This window comes from Vulpes lagopus, chromosome 7 (genome assembly GCF_018345385.1).
Source record: "Vulpes lagopus strain Blue_001 chromosome 7, ASM1834538v1, whole genome shotgun sequence".
NCBI lineage: Eukaryota > Metazoa > Chordata > Mammalia > Carnivora > Canidae > Vulpes > Vulpes lagopus.
In genome coordinates this window covers 54,640,915-54,664,569 of record NC_054830.1, presented here as the reverse complement: position 1 = coordinate 54,664,569, position 23,655 = coordinate 54,640,915, and the positions used below count along the sequence as shown (strand labels likewise).

The following is a 23,655-nucleotide window of genomic DNA, read 5'->3' as shown; positions in this document are numbered from 1 at the left end:
CAGTAAGGGGCAAGACTTTCTGATTTTACCCTGGTTGGCCATTTTTGGTCAAAATAGGTACACCCGGCAAAGGTAAAATATATGACCCAGCAGGTCAAAAGCTCAAGTTCCTAAGGTACTGGACTGCCCCATCCCGGTGTCCTCAGCATCCTGGGAACCAGTGTCCCTCAGGAGCATCTGCATCTAACTTTGTCCACCTGACCCACAGCTGCCTCTTCCCTGACTCCAGCTCAGGCCTCTATTCTGTGCGAGGCATGGAGACCAAGACGGCCCAGAGGCTAACTCTGACCTTGACCCTGACCCCAAGGTCCTCCAGGTACATGACATGGACATAGAAATAGACAACCATCCTGCCCAGTGACCCTGGGGACAAGGCCTAAAGCGGAGGCCAAATAGAGGAGGAGGAGGCTCAAAGCTGAGGGCATGTGGGGTCTCTGGGCTGAGCAAGCATGTGGCAGCATGAAGCTGTGAGGTGGGTGCAGAGAGCCTCCAAAGTGGCAGGCTCTGGTCCCCAGGGCCCTGCTGCTGAGAGCAGTGGGGTACCTCTAGACCCACAACTCTCACCCCTCACTTTCATTGCTCTCTGCATTGCTCAAGGTCACCCACCAGAGGCCCTCCCCAACCAGACCACCTTAAACTGCACCCCATCACTCCCCATCTCCTTGCCCTGCTCCCTGCATAGTTCTGTCTAGCGCCCCCTCTGCTGGACATTCCTATGCACACTCACCTGCTTCTCTCTTGGAGCTTGTCCACGCCCCCCCCCACCCCGCCACACACACACACTAGAATAGAAGTTCCCCAGGATGGAGAACAGTCGGAACCCCCGCAAACATGGGCTGAGTGAGCAATGAGGGACAAAGTGAAAAGCCACCTGCAGGCCAGAGGGGTGTACCTGCAAAGCCCCTGGCAGGACCAGAGGGGAGCCAGCAGCTGTAACCATGGGAGCCACACTGTCTAGGCATGGGGCTGGCCACCCTGCAGCCAGGGATCCTCACATGCAAGGGAGGGGGCATTGCTCAGTGTTCGAGAAAAACTGGAAATCTCAGGCTTCATGGGAAAGCTCCAGATCTATAAACGTTGGCAACTAATTCAGGCTTTAAAAATATATCTGTCATCTGGGCGTAGTCTGAGGGGCCCGATTTGCCAACTCAGAGGAAAACAGCACAGGAGGGGTTTTCAGAGCAGAAGGGATGCCCTCTGTTTTGCACATGGAAAGAGCAGCCTGGCCAGGTAGACTGGACACCCTGGTGGCCACCAAGGCTCCCCTTTGGCAGGGGGCCCAGATCCTGCAACTGCTGGTGGTGCTGCTGGCTGGGGCCTCTCCCCCAAGCCCCTTTCTACAAGCCACCCTGGGCCAAGGTTATGACTCCCTTCCTCAGGGGCAACTACATCCAATGTCTGGTCCGTGCAGAGGGCCAGAGGACCAGTCTCCTTGCCTTAGTTAGGGACATCTCTGCAGGGTCATCCCAGCTCTGGAGCTCTCACCAGCATCCATTGAGGGAAGCCTCTGTCGGGATTATGTCATGGCCCAACATCACCCCAGCCCTCCTTACCCTCTGTAACCTCCTGCACTGTGGCAACACATGACTGTGCCTCTGTGCTCTGGGCTCCTGGGGCAGAACCGGGGCAGGTGGCAGAGGCCAGGGATGTGCGGCCCCAGGAAGGTTGACAGAGCCCAAGCCTTACCCCAAAGGTCCGAGGTGAATCTCCCATGGGCAATGCATCCATGAATTCATGGCAGGCAGCTCTGTTTCCTTGGTAATTTATGGTCCTCCACACTCCAAGCCTTTAAATGCGACCCCAGTCATTCCAGGTGGGTCAGCCAGGAGCTAGTGTTAAAGAGCCCTCTTTGGGGGCTTTATGGGTTTGTAAAATATCTGCTCCATTTTTTCTTAGGCAAATTTCATAAACCAGTGCATTTTATACCTGGAGGAATCAGCAGCTCCTGTGACTGCATGAAGCCGTTTTTGCATGCACTGCTGTAAACTCAGGTGACAGGAATAAGGATCTTTGCCTGTGACTGTAAAACCAGGTTAGAATGGGCCAGCCCCTCGGTGTGGGGATGTCAAGGGCAAAAAACCCCCACCCCCAGGTGCACTGGGTCAGTCACATATATAGGCCATGATACTCATCATAGCAGTAAAAAGAACAGCCAGCGTGTGTTGACCACACCCTACACGCCAGGGTCTCTGGGCCCACACTCTGCCCACCTTTGCCTTCAATGACCTTTTGAAGTGCAGTCATTACCCCATTTTACAGCCACGGGAACTGAGGCACAGAGGAGTTAAGCACACCAAGGTCACATGGGCTGGCCTTGGACCCCGGGTTGTCTGGCTGCAGGGAACAGCCTGTATTATTAAACCAGTAAATCATTGTCCTGGAAACAAATTCCAGCCTGCCTGCCTGCGTGGTGGTTGTGGAGGACCCACCCAGGTGGTCTTTACACGGGTAGGTAGGAGCAGGCCTTCCTGAATACCTGTAGGGCACTAGCCCTCCTGAGTTTCAGTAACCCCCTGGGTCCTCCTCCCAATCCTAAACGGTGGGGCCATTTATACCCACTGAGTGGCAGAAGGGGTAGCGGGGATGCCACTAAGGCAGCTTTAAAGCCAGGAGGGCATGAGGAGCAGAGAACCACCAAGAAGGAGGTAATGCTTGGGGTGGGGGTGGGGGTGGAGACACAGCCCTGCTCTAGGAGCACAGCCTGGTGGCACCTTTCTGGAGAACAATCTCACCATGCTTGGGGTCCTGCAAACCCCTGACAGCCAGTAGCTGCATGCAAAGTGGCCACTCCTGCAAAGGAAACATTCACACAGGCCTCTGAGGTGACATGTAGGAGGACGCCGCTCAATGAGCGCGAGCTGCTGTGGAGGCAGCTCAGGGTCCATCCCCAGGAGAGCGGCTGGCATATCGGTGGACACCCTGCTCCCCACCCCTAGAGGATTCTGGTCAGGGAGAAGCAACCAGCCGGGCATGCATCAGCCTTGACACTCACGTTGGAAACACAGAACTGAGTGACACGAGAAAGATGAGATGCCTCAGCGTGGGTTTCTGGCAGCAGGGGCCTTGGCAACTGAGGGGTGCTCTCAGGGTAGGCCTGCAAGGGGGCGAGGCAGAGTGGGGGCTCCAGGCGAGGCTGTCCCCACCCGACCCACAGGGTCCTGGACAGTCAACTCCCCTGCCTTGAGGTGGACTGTGTGGTCACGGTCGCTGAAGCATTTCTACAGGCAGGAGCTCCTGAGAGTGAGGGTGGTAAAGGGGATCTGCCCACAGCAACCCAGAAACACGTGCACAAATCACTAATGTGCACTGAGGACGGACACAGAGGGATGGGGACCTGGAAGAGCAGAAGAGGATGGCCACCCTGCCAGGGGGAGGGAATGGTCAGACATGGAATCGGGGGAGAAATGAATGGCTGAAGTCGGACAGGGGCATTGGCTGGACCGTGATGATAAATGCATCACGCCTGCCGAGTGTGATTAACTCAGCCTCCTCACGGGAGGTCAGACACAAAGCGGGGAGGGCTGCAGCCGCAGTCACTGTGCGGTGTGCGTGGTGGGGACGCCTGCACACAGCAGATGGGGTCACTGCATCGGAGACGCTCCCAACCACCAAACAGCACCCCTGAGCCTGAAGCAGCCAGAGCCTGTCGGAAGCCGAGTTAATAACTCGGAGTGGTGGAGGGACGTTCATCACTGTCAGCCCTGAGTGTAGGGCCAGGCGGGGCCGGGTGTGAGGCCACTGGGCCTGGGCTGCCCTTGGCAGCTGCTCTGGGTGCAGAGAGGAGCTCTGTTGGTGGGGGGAACGAGGCCAGGCCTGGGGGCAGGTGCAGGGCCCCTCAGCTGGACACCCGGGGACCCCAGCAGAAGCAAGGAAAGGGAGAGAAGGGAGAGAAGGGAGAGAAGGGAGAAAGGGAGAGAAGGGAGAGAAGGCCCGCTTTGTGCTATCGGCTACCCGGTGAGTACTTCCTGAGGGCCTACTGTGCGCAGCTGCTGGGGCTTCCAGAACAAGCAAACAACAAAACCCTGCCCCAGTGGAGCTAGCATCCTGCAGGGGAGACAGGTCATAAGCAAATACATCCAGGACACAGTGTGCAGGGATCAGTGCCAAAAAGGAAAACGGGGGCTGGGGGGAGAGTCTGCAGGAGAGAGCCAGAGTCTCAGAGTCTCAGACTGAGTGCTGAGGGAAGGGGGACCCCCCAAAATGAAGTGAGGAAGCAGGCCACATGCCTCCCTGGGTAAGAGCCAAGACAGAGGATCGTGTGGCTGCCCTGCAACCGCTCCTATCTCCACCTCCTCACATTCCTCTGCCTTAGTTTCCACATCTGTGAAATCCCGACAGTAGCACTTAGCTCAGCAATATTGTGAGAGCTGAGTTCCTCTACCTGAAAGTCTCTAGCACCTCACCATATAAGCCAGAAATTCCGCCCCTGGGCAAACACCCCAAGCAAGCGCAAGTATGGTCTTGAAGAGACATCTGCATACCCATGTTGGGAGCAGCCCTATTCATACTTGCCCAAGGTATCCATCGAGAGAGTGAGTGGATAAACCAAGTGTGGTCTATCCATGTATCCACACATTGAAATAATGGCCAGCCATGAAGAGGAAGGGAATTCTGACACAGGCTCTGACACAGACGAACCCCGAGGACGTTATGATCAGTAAAAGAAGCCAGTCACAGAAAGAGAAATGCTGTAGGATCCCACTTATAGAGGTCCCAGAGACAGGAAACTGAATGGTGGCCGTCAGGGGAGGGGGACTGGGAGCTAGTGATCAACGGCGACAGGGTTTCAGTTCTGCAAGATGAAAGGAGTTCTGGACACCTGCCCAACGCTGTGCGTGCACTCAGTGCCACCGAACCTAACACCTAAAAAATGGTTACAGTGGCACATTTCATGTGACGTGCATTTGCCACAACTTTTAAAAGTAAAATAGGCCACACTCTTCTGGACCAAAAAAAAAAAAAAAAAAAAGTATCCAGTATATAGTAAATGCTGAGTAAAACTGAGGCCTGCTGTCTTCCAGTGCCCCTTAACCCCCTCAGGACAGAGCCCAGGGCTTGGCACACCCAAGTTGTGCCTCTGGCCAAGTTCTCCGGCCCCCCCCTGGGTTCGGGTGTGCACAAGGAGGTCCTTCCTGCCCAGCCCTACTCTGAAGTCAGTTCGTTCTTGCTGGAACGAACTGACTTCAGAGCCTGGGACCCAGGAGAGCCAGCATGCAAAAGCCAGCGCGACCAGGCTTTGTGCAGGATCATAGAGATCAAAAGATTTGCTGGAGTGGATATAAATAGCCCCAAAGCTCTGGCTTCGCTGCTGAGCTGGGCGCCGGCCTTGCAGACCAGGGGGACCCCGGTAAGCCTGCCTCCAAGCTCACCTTCTCAGAGCTGTGCTCCACAGACCCCAGCGGCTGACTTGCTAGCCCCCTCCCCACCACACCCCAGGTTCAGGCTTTGTGCCCCAACCCCCACCTCACTGCCTGTCACAATTCCTCTTTTAAAACTTAAATTGGTTTTTGAATCAGAGCAGGCCCCTCCCCTGCTTGTGAAAGCATCTTGTTTGCTGGGTAAGGATGCTGAAGGACTTGGGCCGGGGGGACACAGCAGGGCTGGGGAGCAAACAGTAAAAATGCACCCCTTTGTCCACCTTACTGGATCTGGGACTCAGTCTCGCTTTCTCCCGACTCCTATAATGATTCTCATTAGTCTCAGCATCAGCCTGCAGATACAGCACCCCCAAAACCAGCAGCAGAGGCATTTTCTGATGGGCGCACTTCCTCCCTCCCTCCACCTCCCGCACACCAGCAGGCATCCCCCTGAGGGCTGACTCCAGCATCCCGGCCTGCAGGTTGGCACTCGGAGGCTCGGCAAGTGCTGGTTAAGTGAATGAATAAATGAATAAATCAATGACTAATTCAACACATGTGGGAAGAAAGGAAGGAAGAGAGAGGGAGAGTCCCAGACATGTGGTTGCCTACATATCTCTCAGCCTCTGCCTCTCCCTGGGGCTCCTTCTGTCCCTCTGTCTCTGTTCTCCACCCTCACCACAACCCATCAAGATCTGTCTGTCTGTCTGCCTGTCTCCCAGCAGGCACTGAGAGCAGAAGGACCAGAGGGCCATGAGCTGCAGCTGTGTTGCCTCTCCTCCTCCCAGCTCTGTCCACATGTCCACCTTCCCACTTTCCAAAAGGCCAGCTTCTTCCCCCTCTTCCTGGCCCGCGCAGCAGAGAACCCTGCCGGTGCCCATCACTTCCCACTGGGTGCCACCATCCACTAGTGCCAGGGTCTGGGGGGCCTGAGTCAGCCAATCCACTGCTGCTGTGACTCATACTTTATGAAGTAACTGGCCCTCATCTACTGAATAAGATTAAATTTAGCAACAATGCTAACAACCTAGGGTCCCCCAGGGATCCACCTCCACTCCCCATGACTCAAACTCTGAGGCTTCAGGCTCGCAGAGATGTGGTCAAACATCTTCAAATCACAGTTGTAAAACCACCATCACCATAACCTTAGGATTCAGTAAGAGGGGCCAAAAGCAAATGTATTAACACAAGCTTAAACGCATGGTTTTATTCACTCATATAAGAGCCTGGAGGGAGATCCCTGGGTGGCGCAGCGGTTTAGCGCCTGCCTTTGGCCCAGGGCACGATCCTGGAGACCCGGGATCGAATCCCACGTCAGGCTCCCGGTGCATGGAGCCTGCTTCTCCCTCTGCCTGTGTCTCTGCCTCTCTCTCTCTCACTGTGTGCCTATCATAAATAAATAAAATAAAAAAAAAAAAAAAGAGCCTGGAGGTGGGCAGTCCAGGTTGTGTGCTGTAGTTCCCCAAGATTATCAGGGGCCCAGGCTCCCTCCAGCCCACTTCATCTCTGTGGGCCTGCCCTTGTCCTCACAAACCACAAATAGCTGCCTGTGCACCAGCCATCACTTTCTCATTCCATCCAACCAGATGGAGCAAGGGGCAAAAGACCCAACCCTTCTTTAAAAGACGCATCCTGGAAGCTGCACACCACACTTCGGGCCAGAACAGAGTCACATAGCCATCTTGAAGTACCAGGGAGGCTAAGAAACGCATTCTGTATTCTGATTGACCTCGTGACCATCTAAAAAAACAAAACACAAAACACATAAACACACACAAAAGAAGTTTCAATGTTAAAGAACAAAAAGGACAGCAAATATTGGGGACACCCGTCTGGGTCACACACACCATCTCATGCAGTGCAAGGATCACCCTCCTTTTTTCACCTCCAACACCCCTTTGACCATTTCTCCCACAATTTCCAAAATAATGACAACAGTGGACTGCGACAGAGTGAGCCTTCCTAAAGCCAGTGCTGGACTTACCAGCTTTGTCCCATGGGAACAGCTCTGTTCCCTCCTCTTGTACCTCCTTTCCAGGTGAGGAGACACATTGCAGCTGCTCAGGACAGAGCCAGTCTCTGAAGCCAGACCTGCATGCACCCACCACATCAGCAATTTTTGTCGATCAAACTGTATTTGGCAAATGGGGCCTGAGAAGTGACAGTGTTCAATACTGACCCCACGGCCCTTGGCCTCCCTGTGCAACCGAGACCACATCTAAGCCACTACCTGAGACAGCGTCTCAACTGTGGAAGATCCCTGAAGACCCAGCATGGGTCTCACTACAGCAGCATTGGCCTTTTACAGACAAAAAGCCAAGCTCCACTTGCGACGTGGCCAGGCAGGGCTGAGCCCACAGGCCCCACAGGCCCAGAGCCTAGCTGGGGGCTTTTCTAGTCTAAACTTGGGGAGCAGGCTGGCCACCAGCTCATGTGCTGGGGAGGAAGTGGTTTGTTTCCATCAAATTGAAGCAAAGGAAAACCATTCAGAGAGAAAAACTGAGCTTCAGCTGAAGCTGTCACCTTGAGAAGAAATAGAAAGCCAACCCCCTTCTAGAGGGACACAGGTAAAACTCAGGACATAGAGTTCCTGAAGGGCAATGTGGAAGGGGTACTCAGACTATCTGGGGCTCCCTGTGCCTCCTAACACCCTCCCTCACCTCCCCAGCCCAGCAGCCCCTCCAGCAGGCTCTCCTCACAGCCAACTGCATAGGGGAGAGGCCAAGGCACCTGTCTCCCTACCAGGCTGTGAGGCTGCCTCCCTGTGCTCCCACCTGTCCCTCTCCCTGGTGCATGTCTGCATGCACAAGGCTCCATGACTACTTACTCGATTGGACCTGAAGTTCCAGTTCAGCAGAGAGATTAAAGACACTACCTTTTACAATAAAAGCAGTCCTTGCCGAGAAGAGCTGACATTCTGGCAAAACAAATGCTGTTCCCAACCTTACGGTCTCCTCCAGCTGAGGAGGACAGGACTTTTGGCATCTAGTGAAGGGAGATCTGGGAGGATGACAATGAATAAGGTCCCCCCACTCCTCCCCCATGCTGCTAAGTGCCCCCAGGGGCCAGAGTCTTCTTGTTGCCACTGTCCTCCAGATCCATCCATGTCCTCTCCTGCTGGGCTACAGCTTTCAGGTTTCTGGGCAGACAAAAGACACCAGGCTTGCTGATTCCTACCCATGAGAGTGGAGACTTTGCATGTCACATCCAGAGCATGGCTAGCCTCTCCATCCTCTCTGGAGACCACAGAAACACGGTGGAGGCCAGCTCCCACCACCTGGGCAGAGCCCGAGAGCTTGGCCAGTGGTAGGCCTCAGGACCCCAGATACAAAGCAGAATGGATAAAGCACCACTTTGGGAGTCACTGTTCATGTTTGGCCCTGCCACTTGAGAGCTCTGCAACCCCAAGCAAGACGCTTCACTTCTCTGAGCTTCAATTTCCTCATCTCTAAAGTGGGGCTCTAAAAAAATAAAAAATAATAAAAAATAAAGTGGGGCTCTGCAGATAAAAAGGGGATCAGCTGGGGGCACCTGGGTGGCTCAGTCATATAAGCATGTGACTCTTGATTTCAGCTCAAGTCATGATCTCAGGATTGTGAAAGCAAGCCTCATATTGGGAGGGAGACTACAGCAGGGAGTCTACTTGGGATTCCCTCTCCCTTTCCCTCTGCCTCCTGCTCTCTCTCTCTCTCTCTCTCTCTCTCTCTCTCTAAAAGAAAAAAGGAGTACACAGAGAGTGCTCAATAAATGCTTATTTCAACCAATCTCATGGTAGAGACTTCCAATGCCAGAAAAGTAGCTGGCTCAAGGAGAAAAGCAGTAGAAACTCAGCCAGTGGACTTTTTAAGGAGAGTCTGAACACACATCCATACAATAAACGTAGGCACAACTCTACTGATGATATGCACATAACCAAAGAGTCCACCAACTGATACTGATGGATGAAATTAAATAATCAAGGAAAAGAGAAGTCCCCCTACGACCCAGCAATTGCACTGTTGGGGATTTACCCCAAAGATTCAGATGCAATGAAACGTCGGGACACCTGCACCCCGATGTTTCTAACAGCAATGGCCACAATAGCCAAACTGTGGAAGGAGCCTCGGTGTCCATCGAAAGATGAATGGATAAAGAAGATGTGGTCTATGTATACAATGGAATATTCCTCAGCCATTAGAAACGACAAATACCCACCATTTGCTTCGACCTGGATGGAACTGGAGGGTATTATGCTGAGTGAAGGAAGTCAATCGGAGAAGGACAAACATTATATGTTCTCATTCATTTGGGGAATATAAATAATAGTGAAAGGGAATATAAAGGAAGGGAGAGGAAATGTGTGGGAAATATCAGAAAGGGAGACAGAACATAAAGACTCCTAACTGGGAAACGAACTAGGGGTGGTGGAAGGGGAGGAGGGCGGGGGGTGGAGGGGAATGGGTGACGGGCACTGAGGGGGGCCCTTGACGGGATGAGCACTGGGTGTTTTTCTGTATGTTGGTAAATTGAACACCAATAAAAATTAATTTAAAAAAAAAAAAAGGAAAAGAGAAGTTCCACTGTTTTTTCCCTATACCTCAAGTATCATGTTTTTTGCCCCCTCCCTGCCCCCCCGCCAGGGTTTGCACATGCCATTTTGGAGACCCTGGACTTGTCCAAATAACAATCATGGATTTATCCAAAATATATGATTTTAAATATAAGTAGTTTGCTGGGAGACCACTCAAAGGTGGGCAGGGACCTGGGTACTGCTCACCCAGAGACAGGAGAGGCAGGCGCCCCGGCACAGCATGATCATGGGAAGTCAGGCGGGAGGCTCCCAGAGGAAAGAGAGGACTGATCCCAAAGTGTATAAAATCATGAAAAGTTGTGAGATGGGAGCCTGTCCTTAGAGGACACGTGAGGTTTCTGGAGGGAGGCATGGAGGTGTGGGAAGGGCATGCCACGCAGAGGGAACAGCGTGGGCAAAGGCATCAGGGTGTGACAACAGCACCCGTCTGCAGTGGGTTGGCAGTGCAGTGCACATGCAGCCACCTGGCCACCCCACCAGGGGCGGGTTTCTGAGCAAGAGAAATACCTGTGTGTGTGTGTGTGTGTGTGTGTGTGTGTGTGGCTGAGATGAACAGCCCCGGGGAAGGAATGGAAAGGAGAGGGAGGGGGTGACCACCTCCCACTTGCTCAGCAAGCGACCACTCAGGGCTCAGCGCACCCTGGAGCATCCTCTCCCCGGAGCTGGTCCGGAAACACGTGTGACTGCCCTGCTTGCTGAGTCCCCTGAGGTCCAGATGGACAGGAGTGAGTTGGTGGGAAGCCCCACCTGCCCCCACAGGACAACAACGTCCCTGGGCAGAAGTGATGGGCTCACAAGGTCCATGATGCCGGGGAGACAGTGGGCAGGGGGCAGGGATGAGGACGCCATGCTCTTAATGACTGCAGTGATTCAAAACGCATTAGCATGATGATTTCCTCCAGACCCTCTTTCTCTCCCCTGGATGTTTTGGCTGCTTCACCATATGGCAGGAGTTAAAAATACAGCTCAGAGTGAGGGGGTGCTGGCAAGAGTGGGCAAGCGTTCCCTGAGTAACGGGGTGGGAATTCTGGCCCACTCAGGTCTCCTGCCCAGGTCTCGGCCCGGTGGCAGAGCTGGGGACGTCCTAGGCTCCTCGGACCTGGTCTCTGAAGTGTAGAATGACAAGTTACCCGACACCGACAGGTCGCCACGATGGGGCTGGACAGGCTGCACATGCCACGTGGAGCGAGAGGCCCGATGCAGACCCCACTGGCGGGCAAGCTCCGAGGGCAACTTGTGCCAGCCTCAGACCACGTGGCCTGCGCACACCTGGGGTGGCAGATTCAGGACAGCTGCGGAGACCAGCAGGAGGCGGCAGGAGGGACCTTCCAGGACTCCCAGGGGCAGGTCACACAAAGCCTCTCAGCTCCCCCTGGACTTTCCGGAACACCAGCTCTGGGATCCCTGGGCCCCTGAGAAAGAGTCCTGACTCTTCAAGCCCACCATGCTGGAGAAGCCACGTGTGCAGCTGAGCCTGGCCTCCCACACTTGTCCACACAAGTTCCCAGATATGTGTGTGAAGTCGTGCTGGCCCCTCCAGACCAGCTCACCCTCGACGTGAACACCACCAAATAACATCCACCCACAAGGAGAACAGAAGCCCTGCCCAGGCCCTGACCCACAGCCTCCCGGAGAGCGAGCTGTTACACAGCCACAGGTGACCAGAGCCTGCAGACTGGTAGATTGAGCGCGTCCATCCCTCCTTCCACCGCTCCTTCCCACCTTCCCTGCCTCCGTCCTTCCACACTTTCATTAAAACCCACCCCGAGGCAGGGCCCCTTACAGGTACAGCAGAGACAAAGAATTCATTCTCCTTGTCCCCATGGGAGCTTCTGGGCTGGATCCTCAGCACAGACCCAGTTTGTCTGGGTCCATTCCGTGTCCTCGTCTCCCTGTTCGGCAGCCTTCTCGAACCCTGAGGCCTGTCACTTCTGGGCTCCATGACCAAAGATACTTTTGTCTGGTTCCTGCCTCTGCCTTCATTCTCTCTGGGTGAGGACAGAGATATGTGGGATGTTTTGCCCTTCAAACGGGTCTTGGTCGGCTCTAAAAAGTCACCTACAGGACGCCTGGGTGGCTCAGCGGTTGAGCCTCTGCCTTCAGCTCAGGGCGTGACCGGGGTCCTGGGATCAAGTCCCTATATCGGGTTCCCCGCGTGGAGCCTGCTTCTCCCTCCCTGTGTCTCTGCCTCTCTCTGTGTCTCTCATGAATAAATAAAATATTTTTAAAAATAAAGAAAAGAAAAAGATATAAAAGTGAATATCATGCAAACAGGAAGCCAAAGAGCTGGAGTGGCTACACAGGTATCAAACATAGACATTAAGACAAAAACTCTTACTACGGACAAAGAAGGACATTCTGTAAGGGCAAAAGGGTCAGTGCATCGTGAAGATACAATCCTTACAGACATGCATGCACCAAGCAACAGAGCCCCAAAACATATGAAGCAAAAACTGACAGCAATTAAGGGAGAAAGAGGTGTGGAATTCTACACCCATCGTGGGAGATCAGCACCTCGCTTTTCCTAACAGATAGAACTAGACAGAAGTTCGACAAGGAACCAGAGGCCTTGAACACCGGGAGCCAACCAGACAGACCCGACAGCTGGGCACAGAACACCTCCCAGCAGCCACTGCGTGTTCCTCTCCAGTGTACTTGCAATATTCTCCGGGACAGATCACGTCTCAGCCCTTAAAATGAGCCTGGAGGGGCGCCTGGGTGGCTCAGCGGTGAGCCTCTGCCTTCGGCTCAGGGCGTGACCGGGGTCCTGGGATCAAGTCCCTATATCGGGCTCCCTGCGTGGAGCCTGCTTCTCCCTCTGCCTGTGTCTCTGCCTCTCTCTGTGTGTGTCTCTCATGAATAAATAAATAAAATATTTTTTTAAAAAATGAGTCTGGAGTCAGGGCACCTGAATGGCTTGGTCAGTTGAGTGTCCGACTCTTGATTTTGGCTCAGGTCATGATCTCAGGGTCATGAGATCGAGCCCCATGTTGGGCTCCACACTCAGCCTGGGGTCTGCCTGGGATTCTCTCTCTCCCTCTCTCTCTGTGCAGTTCCTACCCCTGCTCACAATCTTTCTTTAAAAACAAACAAAAAAACCAAAAATAAGTCAATTCATTTAAAAGGACTGTAATCATACAAAGTTTCTTCTCTAAACACAATGGGCTGAAATTTAAGGAATCCCCTAAAAATGGCTAGACAGCAGCTCTCTTGGGAACGTGCTGGGGTCATCCCTGTCAAACCCCCACTCTCCCTACCACCCTCGCCTCTCTGTGCCTCTGTTTCCCCACCTGTACAATGGGCACGACAGTGGTACTTCATAGAGCTGTAGAAGTGTTTATAAGACACCACTCAGTTAAAAAAAAAAAAAAAAGACACCACTCAGTTGTCACAATCATTCCCTGTTATCGATGGAGGGTGATAATGATAATCCCTTATTCCATCTCTGGGTGAGAGACACTCATTCATACAATGGGTTAAGACTTTCAAAACGCCTCCGCTCCCACTGTTTACCTTGGTCCTCACTGCAGCCCTGCAAGATCATCTGTTAAATGGGGAAAAGTCACTAGTGGTGAGCCCCAGTGTGCTGGCATTTGTTGAGTCTTTCAGCCACGCCCTGGCTCACCATAGGGGCCAGGGAGGGAGCAGGTCGGCCTACAGGTGGGCATCGAGTGGGGACAGGGGTCAGTTCCCTGGACACCACTTGTGGGTGGAGGATTTTACACATCTCTTAAGTTTAGAAGTGCTGAGCTGGGTAAAGCAGAGCCTTGAAGAGGTCTAGACAGAGATGCAAGCCCATAATGGGCGGGGGGCACAGAATATTCTAGACAGCTCTGCCTTTTTGTGGGGAGTCCTCCATCCTTTTGAAACAATGTAAGTCTCCCCCTTTAACTGCAGGTGAAAGGGATGGTGATGGCATGTCTTGCAAAGGGTTGGATTCATGATCAGCTACATTAAATGTGCAGAAGCCAAACAGTTAATAGAGAGATAAACGCCAAGACCCAGCCACTGGACTCTAGATCCCGTGACTCCTCTCATGTCTTATTTCTTCTCCATCTAAAAGAGAGGAAAAAACAGCAACACAAATTGGCAAGGATGAGGGGTACTCTTCTCTGCTTGTATTACAGATTTAATCTTCACACCCCCCTCGGAGGGAGGTGATGTTTCATAACCCCATTTTATAGGTGAAAACACTGAGGCACAGAGAGGCTTCATAACTGGCCAGAGGCAATACAGCCAGAACGTGGTGGAGGGAGTGGTCTGGCCCTACAGTGTGTGCCCTGACTATGTATGAGTCTGTGCTATGTGTGTATCCTGACCAGGAGCCATCTAGAACCCGTAGCCACCCTGAGGGAGCTGACCGTCCCCACCTGAGCTGCTTCTCCAGAAGGGTGTGTGAGGGGGGACCTGGAGGCAGGGTCCAGGGACATCAGCCAGCCCCCACTCACTCACCAGTCCAAGAACACCACAGGCAACAAAGATCTACATGTATTCCTCCATCTGGAGCCTTTCCTTCTGGTTAAGCAATGCTTCTCTCCTTCCCATCTGGACAGGTAGTTGGCTGAGGGGACAGGATGGGATCACATTCTTTTTATCCACAAACCATGTGCTCCTGCTCAGCTCCACCAGCACCCTGAGCCAACCTCCTAGCACCCCACACCCAGTAGATGTCCTGTAACATCTACTGCAAACTCCTACTCACTGGCCCTATGCCTCCCCCAGGAACAGGTGTCCTGTCCACACCTGAGTGCAGTCCCAGCCCTCCTCTGCACAGTAACCCCAGTGACACCTGTCTCCCAAAGTCTCCCCGGGCCTCTCCAGCCCTCTCGCTCTGCCCAGCCCCACTGCACGTACCCTACCCCTCCTCTCCTTTGCTGTCTTGTCCCCTTGCTCACTCTGCTCTGGACACACTTGTCTCCTCAATGTGCCTCGACCATGCATGCTCCCCTCTCAGGGCAACCCTCAAACGGAGATCTGGTTGTCCCCCTGGATCCACTGTCCCGTTAGAGATAATGAAGCTGAGGCTCAGAGAGGTTCATTTCACATGCCACAGGGGAGGAAGGAGAGCTTGGGCTCCAGGCCATGGCCCCATCAGAGTCTTGGCCCCAAGTTGACCACACAGGCCACCAGCCCATTCAGGTTCAATTTCAGGCTGTCCAGAGGCCCCTGCAACCTATCCCCGAATAATCTACACTTGTGTACTAGAGGACATCTCTGCGAGGGTCCCTAGCAGCTGCCCTAGGACTGCTAGATACAGGCTGAAAACTTCGTCTTTGAGCACTGGGGCCATCCAGGAAGACAGCACCTCATTCAGGCCTGCCACATCAGGCACTTTGCAGGCCAGTTGAAAATGACATGCCGTGAGAGGCTCCTCTAGATCTGCCAACCCAGGACACCCTCCTCGGATGCCCTATTCCCTGTGGTTCAGAATGAGGAGAGCCAGGTTCAGGTGCCCTGATTCTCTGTAAGGCCTGACACTCTTCATGCAAGGGCATACACAGAGCAAACAAGCTGTTTAAATCAACAAGGGATGCAGGGGTGGGGATGCAGGGCCAGAAGAGGGGCACATATGCCAACCCCCCATATGACCAAGTGTCCCAGCATGTCCTGGGTGAATGAACACATGGAGAAGGGCCTGAGGTTGCTTCACAAACAGCTTTCTAGCAGGCTGGCAAATGCCCGAAGGTTTGGAGTGGGGAAGTGGAATGTCTGGCACTGGCTGGGTGGCACTTGCCAACTTTAGAGAGTCCCTTCCCCTACACGGACACACACACCTATTGCCTGTGATGCCCCACCAGCAGTAGGCTTCCACCATCATTCTCCCAAAAAGGGATCTGCACTCCTGGCAGTGAAGTAACTCCTCCCAGGTGACCACAATGAGAGGCCAATTCTGACACTCAAAGAGAAAAGCCATAGCTGTCCTTGGCAGGGGGGTATGGTGAGGGTGGGGCGTCCTGGAGTTAATTCTGAGTTGTTTGGGGGAGCTGGCCACACACAGATCTGGAAATGGCTCCATGTTTTGCAAAACATTTACACAACGTAGCAAACGGCTTTGAAGCTGCACAGTGGGGTGGGGAGCCTCACAAGCTCTAGAGGCAGACAGACCTGGGTGCAAATCCCACCTCTGCCACTGGGTGACAGCGGGCAACTGGCTTAACCTCTCAGAGCCTCGGTTTTCATATCTGCACAATGGGATGATAACAGCTCCCAGCTGTCACAGGGTTAGCTCAGGAAGAGAGACACTGAGGAGAAGGTGTCAGCTCAAAGCACAGTGTGGAACGGGCTCAGTTATTACTGTGGTTTGGCTATAATCGGAGCATTCTAAGTTTAGGTGCAAAACACCCCAGGATTTCTGTCCTGCTTCTCTGTGAATCTTGCCTCCTCCAAGAAGAAAGCCAAGCATTTCACAATCAGGGCTCGGACACAGCACAGCTTGGGAAGGGTGAGCCAGTCTTGTTTGCCACTCCACACCCTCAACCCAGCTGAAATCTGGGAACTAAGCAAGTGCCACAGGCTGGTCCCTGCCTGTCTGAACCTCACCTGGCCCAACTGTTCCCACTCGCAGGCCTGGCATGGCCACTGGCAACACCTCCCACCCCTACCCCTGCAAATCTGCCAGGCACCTCTCATCTCCCTTTTCACATGTGTCGTTTCCCTGGCTTGATACCATCCTCCTCCTCCTCCTCTTTCTAGCTCAACTATCACCTCCTCCAGGTAGCCCCTGTTGACACCTGAAGGTGGCCATCTGCTTCCTGCTCCAGGGCTGCACACCACTTGACTCCACTTCCTATCCTGGTCCAATATCTCTGCAAACCTTCTCCACAGGCCTATGTCCATGTTCACGGGTTTGCAAGTAGAGGCAGTGGGGGAGCTTTCCAGATCAAGGACAACAATCACTGAAGTGCTCAAGTGTTCAACAGTTAGTGAATAAGGACGCCTGGATGGCTCAGCGGTTGAACGCCTGCCTTCCATCCAGGGTGAGATCCTGGAGTCCTGGGATTGAGTCCTACATCGGACTCCCAGCATGGAGCCTGCTTCCCCCTGTCTCTGCCTCTCTCTCTCTCTCTGTCTGTCTCTCATGAATAAATAAATAAATAATCTTAAAAAAAAAAAACAGTGAGTAAAAGCACATGCAGATAGCATAGCATTCATGTAGTGCTCAGCCTGGTTCCTGGTATACAACAGGTGTTCCATAAATGTTAGCTTCCCATCAGCATGGTTCTAAATACCCTCAAGGAAGGACAAGCAGGTAGTACAGCAAATAGTATAAAACTTTAATTATAGAACTGGAGAGGGTAGAAGGGCAAAAGCCTTGTACAGTTTTCTCCGTTTCTCTGTATATTTGGAAATTTTCATAATAAAAGGTTAGGGAAAACAATCCTCAAAAGTATTCTCAATATCCTAGCTGTTCCTGCCCCTGGAGCTACCATTCGCTGCATTCTCTAATGCCAGGCACTTTATGCAATTCCTGACTCTGATCTTTCTGAGCAGAAGTAGCCCTCCCCATGTACATGGTGGGGTGGGCGGGGGACTGGAGGGTACCAGCTTCAGGAAGCCGAGGGCGATGCTTTGCCCTACTTGGAAATCCCACACAGGACGGGGATCGCCCACACCCACTGCCAGGACAGGGCTTAACTCCTCAGGTGCTGGTCACTGAGTAGCTCGGAGGGTCCTCAAAGCGAGGCCAGGGCAGCTGGGGTGGGGAAAATTTTGAAAAACTCAAGATCGTAGCTCTTCACCTATTACGACAGAAGCACTTAGTGTTTCTTTCTTCTTTTTTTTTTTTTTAAGATTTTATTTTTTTGAGAGAGAGCACGAGTGGGGTGAGGAGCAGAGAATGAGAGCACGAGGGGAGTGAGGAACAGAGGAAGAAACAGACTCCCTGCCGAGCAGGGAGCCCAAGATGTGGGGCTCCATCCCAGGACCCCAGGATCATGACCTGAGCTTCATCGACTGAGCCATCCAAGCGTCCCGCACTTTGTGTTTCCAAGAACTGGTCTGGCATATCCTGCTGGAAACATAAGCCCTAGGAAGGGACAGGATTCAGATGCCCAAGGCCACTCGGTGATGTGACCACCCAGTGACGCCTGCCTCACAGCTGGGGCCAGGGCAGCGGCAGCCTGGCCCGGGGCTGCACTGGGTGAAGGGTGGTGGACTCCAGTGGGCGGCTGTACAGCCTCCTGGCCTCAGGTGCTGCTTCTGCTCCATATCACTTAAGTGGGTTCATCTTCCCCATCCCAGGTCCTGCGGCACACCCGGCTTGTCTGACTTTGTGTTCTCTGCTCCTCTGTGGCCATTATTCAGATGACACTCCCCCCGGACAAGCTCAGACAGTGCCCTTCCCAAGTTAGGCAGAGCGGTGTTCTTTCTTACAAAAACAGGACAGTAGAGAACAAAAGCCATCATCAGCTGTTGAAACCCTGCCGTAGATGAAACAGCTGACAAGTAGCCACCCAGCCGACAAAAAAAGGCTGCTGCCCCTCAAACTCCTGATGCCATCCTCACCGCCCCCCCATCCCGGCCCCAGAGATCTCTGCAGGCTCCTGAGATCTCTGCAGGCTCCGGGGGCTGGAACCCAGGGAGTGGAGGTGGACGCGGACGTGGGAACGGGAGCCGGTCCTGGCTTCATCTCACACATGGCACTGCTCCCTGTTTTTCCTGAGCCGAGCCAGATAAAGAAGCTTTTCCCGATTTATTTTCCAGGTTGTAAAATAATCATTTGCTTAGCTTGTCAGACGGCTGCGAGGGAACTTCAGAGAAGCACGCTCTCCGCAGCCCTCTGCAGGCTCTCCCATCTGCCGGGGAAACAGGAGCGGCGATCGCCCTGAGCCCTCGGAGTCGGAGACACTGTCCCAGCCGGCCGCCTCCCACCGCGTGCTGCGGCTCGTTCTGGCCGACACATCCTCCTTGGCATGGGATACTCTGCCTTCTCTCGGCTGGGAGAAAAAGAACGTTATTTCATGAAGCCGTGGACACCGTATCTCCTTCCGCTGCCTTGGCCTCCACCCTCTGGGATCAGGAAAAACCCTCGGGTCCTCTTGGGACCTGTATGTGGTCCCCACTCTAAGAGGGGACAAGGAGGCAAAGATGGAATGCTCTCGGGTCCTTGGAGTTGGGACCACGGGTTTGCTAGCTTCCAGAGGCTCCTTCCAGGACCCTCCCAAGTGCAGCCTGTGTCCTGACTTCTTGCCTGCCGTCCCCTCCGCACAGGCCACCCTTGTGCTTCCCTCCAAACTGCTTGCACCATCATCACGGTTAATGTCACCACAGACCCGGGGAGAGCGCTTGTTTGATAAGTCAACAGAGACTGGATGCCACTGGAAACCTCCCCCAGAGTGAGTCACCAACTCAGAGCTTCAGCAAAACGTCCTCTCCGAGTGATGTGACAGCGCCTGAGGGCTGGAAGGGACGGGGAAGCAAGGAAGGCCGCGCCTTCCTTCTCTCCAACCGCTGGGGGTCTGGGTTTACTTCTGCTGAGACACCCTGGAAGATCAGAGGCTGGGAGGGGTCAACTCGTTCAACCGCTGCCCCCTCTCACCTCGGGTGATGTTGATCTCACATGCCGGGACAAAAGCCACGCATGCTGGTCTTCCTCTAGCCTTGGAGGCTGGGCATCGTGCAGGATCCCAGGGGTCATCTGATCATTCTGCAGCACGGAGGGCGGGTGGTGGCAGGTGAGAGCAGGAGCTAGAGCCAGACCACCTGAGTCCCTACCCCTTCCACTGCTAGGGGGTAGGAGAGCCTGAGCAAATCACCTGACCTCTCTGAGCTTCAGTCTACACATCCATAGAATGGGAGCAGCGACTGTTCTTGTAGCCATGCAGCAAGCTGGTAAATGCAAAACCCTGCAGCAGTGCTGGGCATACAGGGGGCCTTCGGAGGGCATAGCCATGAGGCACTCACCCCTGCTAACCGGAGATTTGGTTCTGCAGGTTCCCTGACACCAGCCATGTGTGCTCAAGTTCAAGCTGACTCTAAAGGAAAGCACAGCAGTTCCAACCGATCTCGCCTGCCTTCATCCACTGTGCCTGGACCTCTAGTGGGAGGGGGTGGTCCTGGAAACATCATTAGAAGGTAGCCGACTAAACACTGGTTATGAATTCTGATGTCAGAAACAAATCAAGTAAATAAGCCAACGTAACCAAAGGCATCTTCTTTCTTCCCTGTTTTCACCCCGTTGTCCCCATAGCTGAAAAAGTCATGATGCTATCTTTCAACAGAGGACTTCTGAGAAAGACCAAAGTTTGGGGCTTGAAAGTTTCTGCTGTGCCTGGGTGAGGTGGCTCAAGATCACTACTGTCCCAGGATGAGCCTTTTCAGGGATCTTTCTCCTGCATCCATCATCCCTCAGCAAGAGGGGGACATCGCACCTACTGGATATGCAGGGGCAGCCTGTCCACGTGGTGGCAGGTGGTGAGGGGCCTGTGACTCAAGCTAGAGCAGCTGGTGGCTGCTTAAGAAAAGGTTTTTAGCCAGGCCCGCCTGAGCCTGACATGCTCAATACACCTTTGCCTACGAGGACTCCTGTCTGCAGCGCCCACTGGTAGGTGCGCACCAGCATGGGGAGGAAGTAAGCCGGGTGTCCCAGGGAGAAGTAATCCCAATGCCGTGGCCTTGCACTGGCTGTGGCCTCAGGAAGCTCACCCGCAGATGTTCCTGGCTCAACTGCAGGCGCACGATCTCGGGAGGTCTCACCCAGGTTGTCCAGAAGTTTACTCACCTCCTGCCCATGCACAGTTGGCCCCAAAGAAAGGAGAAACTGACTTGGGAAGAATCTGAAGTGCATTAAGCACCTACTGTATACCAGGCTCTTCCATGCCCATTATCTTCCCTGAACTCTCAGAAAAGGTATGGGAGGCGGCTGTGATCATCCCCATTGTGTGTGCATTAAAACAAACAAACTCTGAGGCTAGCTGAGGAGGCATGACTTGTCCCATGGTCACTGGCTGGCAAGTGCAGAGCCGACCAACGGACCCAGGTCTGCCCACGTCCCTTTCTCTACTCAGAGCTGTTTATTCTCTTCCTCGGCTCTCTGCTTTTGCCTTGGTGTCTCACAGCACATCACTAACAGTTCTGCATGCAGTAGGCGCTTCATCAAAGTTGGCTGCTCTCAAGGAGGGGTGGTGGTGGTTAAACCATGCTGCTCGAGCATAAACCACTTTGCTACACCACCAGGCAGTGGGCACCTTGAATCCAGATGTGGGAAGAGGAACCCTCAGCTCATTCCCCCTACACGGTCCAGTGACCCTGAACCCCAAGAGTCTGAGAAGGCAGGTATGAGCCCACTGCCCTGGGTCTCCTGTGACAGGAGGGAGACTCCAGCATTCTCCCTCCCAAAAGGGCTGTGAAATAAGGCAGATGCTGGAAAATGGACCCAGCGTGCTCTACCCTGAAGGAACCCAGTGCTCTGCTAATATGCTAGTGCCACTTGGTCTCGTTCGTCACAAGGCGGTCTGGAGGCCAGCAGCAAGCACAGCTCCTGGGGGCTCGTCCACCTGCCCCACACCTCCTGGTCCGAATCTGGATTTTAGCAACATCCCCAGGTACGTGGTATGGATATTCAAGTTGCAGAAGCTCCCCTGACCCAGAACTTGGCTGGCAGCAGTGTGGCCACTGCTCCTCTCAGAGGGGATGCCGTCATAGGCTCTGGCTATAGCTCAGCGAAGGGAAGCCAGCGTGAAAGAGACCCCGCAGCCACATCCCCGGCTCCCCCCGGTCCCAGTCCACCGCCCAAATGCGACACTGGGGATTCCCCCACGGCAAGCAGGATTCACTGTCCCAATCTTCCCGTCCCCACACTTGGTCACCAGAGGTGACTTTGAAGAGAAGAAAAAAAATGCATTCCCCTGGACGGTGCTGGGAGGCATCTGCCAACAGCGTGTGTCACTGTTGCCTACGAAAGTGGAATATGCATCCCTGCCCTTGTGTGTCGCGTCTCTAAGCTACTGAGGACTTCACCTGGGCAGCCCCCAGCTTTTCTCAGTCCCTGCCGGGGGTGGAAAAGAGCTCAGCCCCCTGCAAGTAGCACCGGGTGACCCACAGCCATTGTGGGAGGGACCAGTGACACCAGAGAGCCAGGGGTGGGGCACATGGAGGAGGCAGCAGGGTCTCTGCTTTTCCTCAGTGACACCAGCTAGGAGCTGTCCATATGCCTCCCTCCTCCCTCCCAGGATAAAGAGAAAGCAGGAGTTTGCTGCCGGCCTGGCCTGCGGCCACAGAGCCAGGAGGGTGACCCACACCTTGACCTCGCCCTCCAGCCCTCCTCCTTCGGAGCCCAGAGGCACTGCCGGGACCGGTGCAGGACACGGGGTGGCAGGCAGGCGTCCCGTCCCGTGGCCACAGCTTAGCACAGCCCCACAAGGTGGGGACACACCGGGTCTGAGTGACCGTGCCTGGACAAGGGTCCGGAGCCCCCCCGGCCCCGCAGGATCTGGAGTGGGGAGCAAGTCCCCCCCGCCCCTGCCTACCCCAGGCCTCCCGGGACAGCTTTCCTGAAGCTGCTGACGGCCGGGCCCCCTTCCTCCTGTGCCCGGGGCCAGGCCAGGGATGTGCCAGGGGGTCCCGGGGACGGAGGGCCGGCGAGGGCAGGCGGGCTCGGGGCGCCCGGAGCCGACCGGAGTCCCGCGGAGCCCCGGTCCCCGCCTCGCCCCGGGCGCGCGCCCCGACCCCGCGCAGGGGACCCCGCAGCGACTCGGGCCGAGAGCGGGAGCTCGCCCGGCGCCCCCCGCCGCCCGCCCCCCGGCGCCCGCTCTTAAGCCTCGGTCCGAAATAGCCGGGTAATCCCGGGCTGCGGCGGGCGGGGCGGCGGGCGGGGCGGCGGGCGGGGGCCGGGGCGCGCCCCTCGCCGAGGCCGCACGGCCCCCGCCCCCGCCCCCGCCCCCGCCCGGCCCCGGGAGCCCCGGGAAGTTCGCGCCCCCGCCCCGCCCCCGCCCCCGCCCCCGCCCGCCCCCGCGCCCGCTTACTTGTCGCGGCGGCCGCCGAGCTCCGGGATGACGCCCAGCGGCTGCGGGCCGGGGCCGGGGCCGGGGCCGGGGCCGGGGCCGGGGCCGGGGCCGGGGCGGGGGTCGGGGCGGCGGGCGCACGCGGCCAGGTGTCGGCGGTGCCGCTCCAGCAGGCCCGCGTTCTCGCGGCTCAGCCGGGCCACCTGGCGCTCCAGCTCCTCGATGCGCCGCCGCCGGCGCGCCAGCAGCTCCTGCTGCGCCGCGACGATCCGGGTCAGCTCCTGCAGGTACTCGGCCGCCCTGCCCGGGGGCTCGGCGGCGCCGGCCATGGCCTCAGGCGAGCGGGCGGGGGGGCGGCGGCGGCGGCGGCGGCGCGGCCATGGCTGCGCGGCGCGGGGGCGGCCCGGGGGGCGCGGCGGCGCGGGGCTGCGCGGCCCCGCCTCGGCTCCGGCCCGGCTCGCGGCTCGCGGCTCCCGGCTCGCGGCTCCCGGCTCGCGGCTCCCGGCTCCCGCCGCCCGCGCCCGCGCCCGCGCCCGCGCCGCCGCCCTCGCGCTCCGCCGCCGCTGCCCCGCGGACGCACCGGGGCGGGCAGGGCGCGGAGCTGCGGCCGCCGCGGGCGGGCGAGGACTTTTGCAAAGTGTCGGCTGCGACGCGAGCGGGAGCGGGCGCCCGAGCGGAGGGCGCGGGAGGAGCGGGCGGGACGGAGGGAGGGACGGAGCGACGGACGGAGGGCGCCGCCTGCCGGCCCCGCCGCGGCCCCGACCCCGACCCCGCCCCGCCCCGCCCC

General features: G+C 55.7%; 1 protein-coding gene across 4 annotated transcripts in view; it reads right to left on the bottom strand.

Annotated features, from left to right (window-relative positions):
* IQSEC1 (IQ motif and Sec7 domain ArfGEF 1) overlaps nt 1-23,244 on the bottom strand; it is a 377,994-nt gene extending 354,750 nt beyond the window's left edge. For all 4 annotated transcript variants that reach the window (XM_041761602.1, XM_041761608.1, XM_041761610.1 and 1 more), the window contains exon 1: nt 22,890-23,244. In XM_041761602.1, the coding sequence (XP_041617536.1) occupies nt 22,890-23,197 (308 nt within the window). In that variant the 5' untranslated portion in view covers nt 23,198-23,244. The remainder of the gene's footprint in view (nt 1-22,889) is intronic.
* Nucleotides 23,245-23,655: the final 411 nt, after the last annotated feature.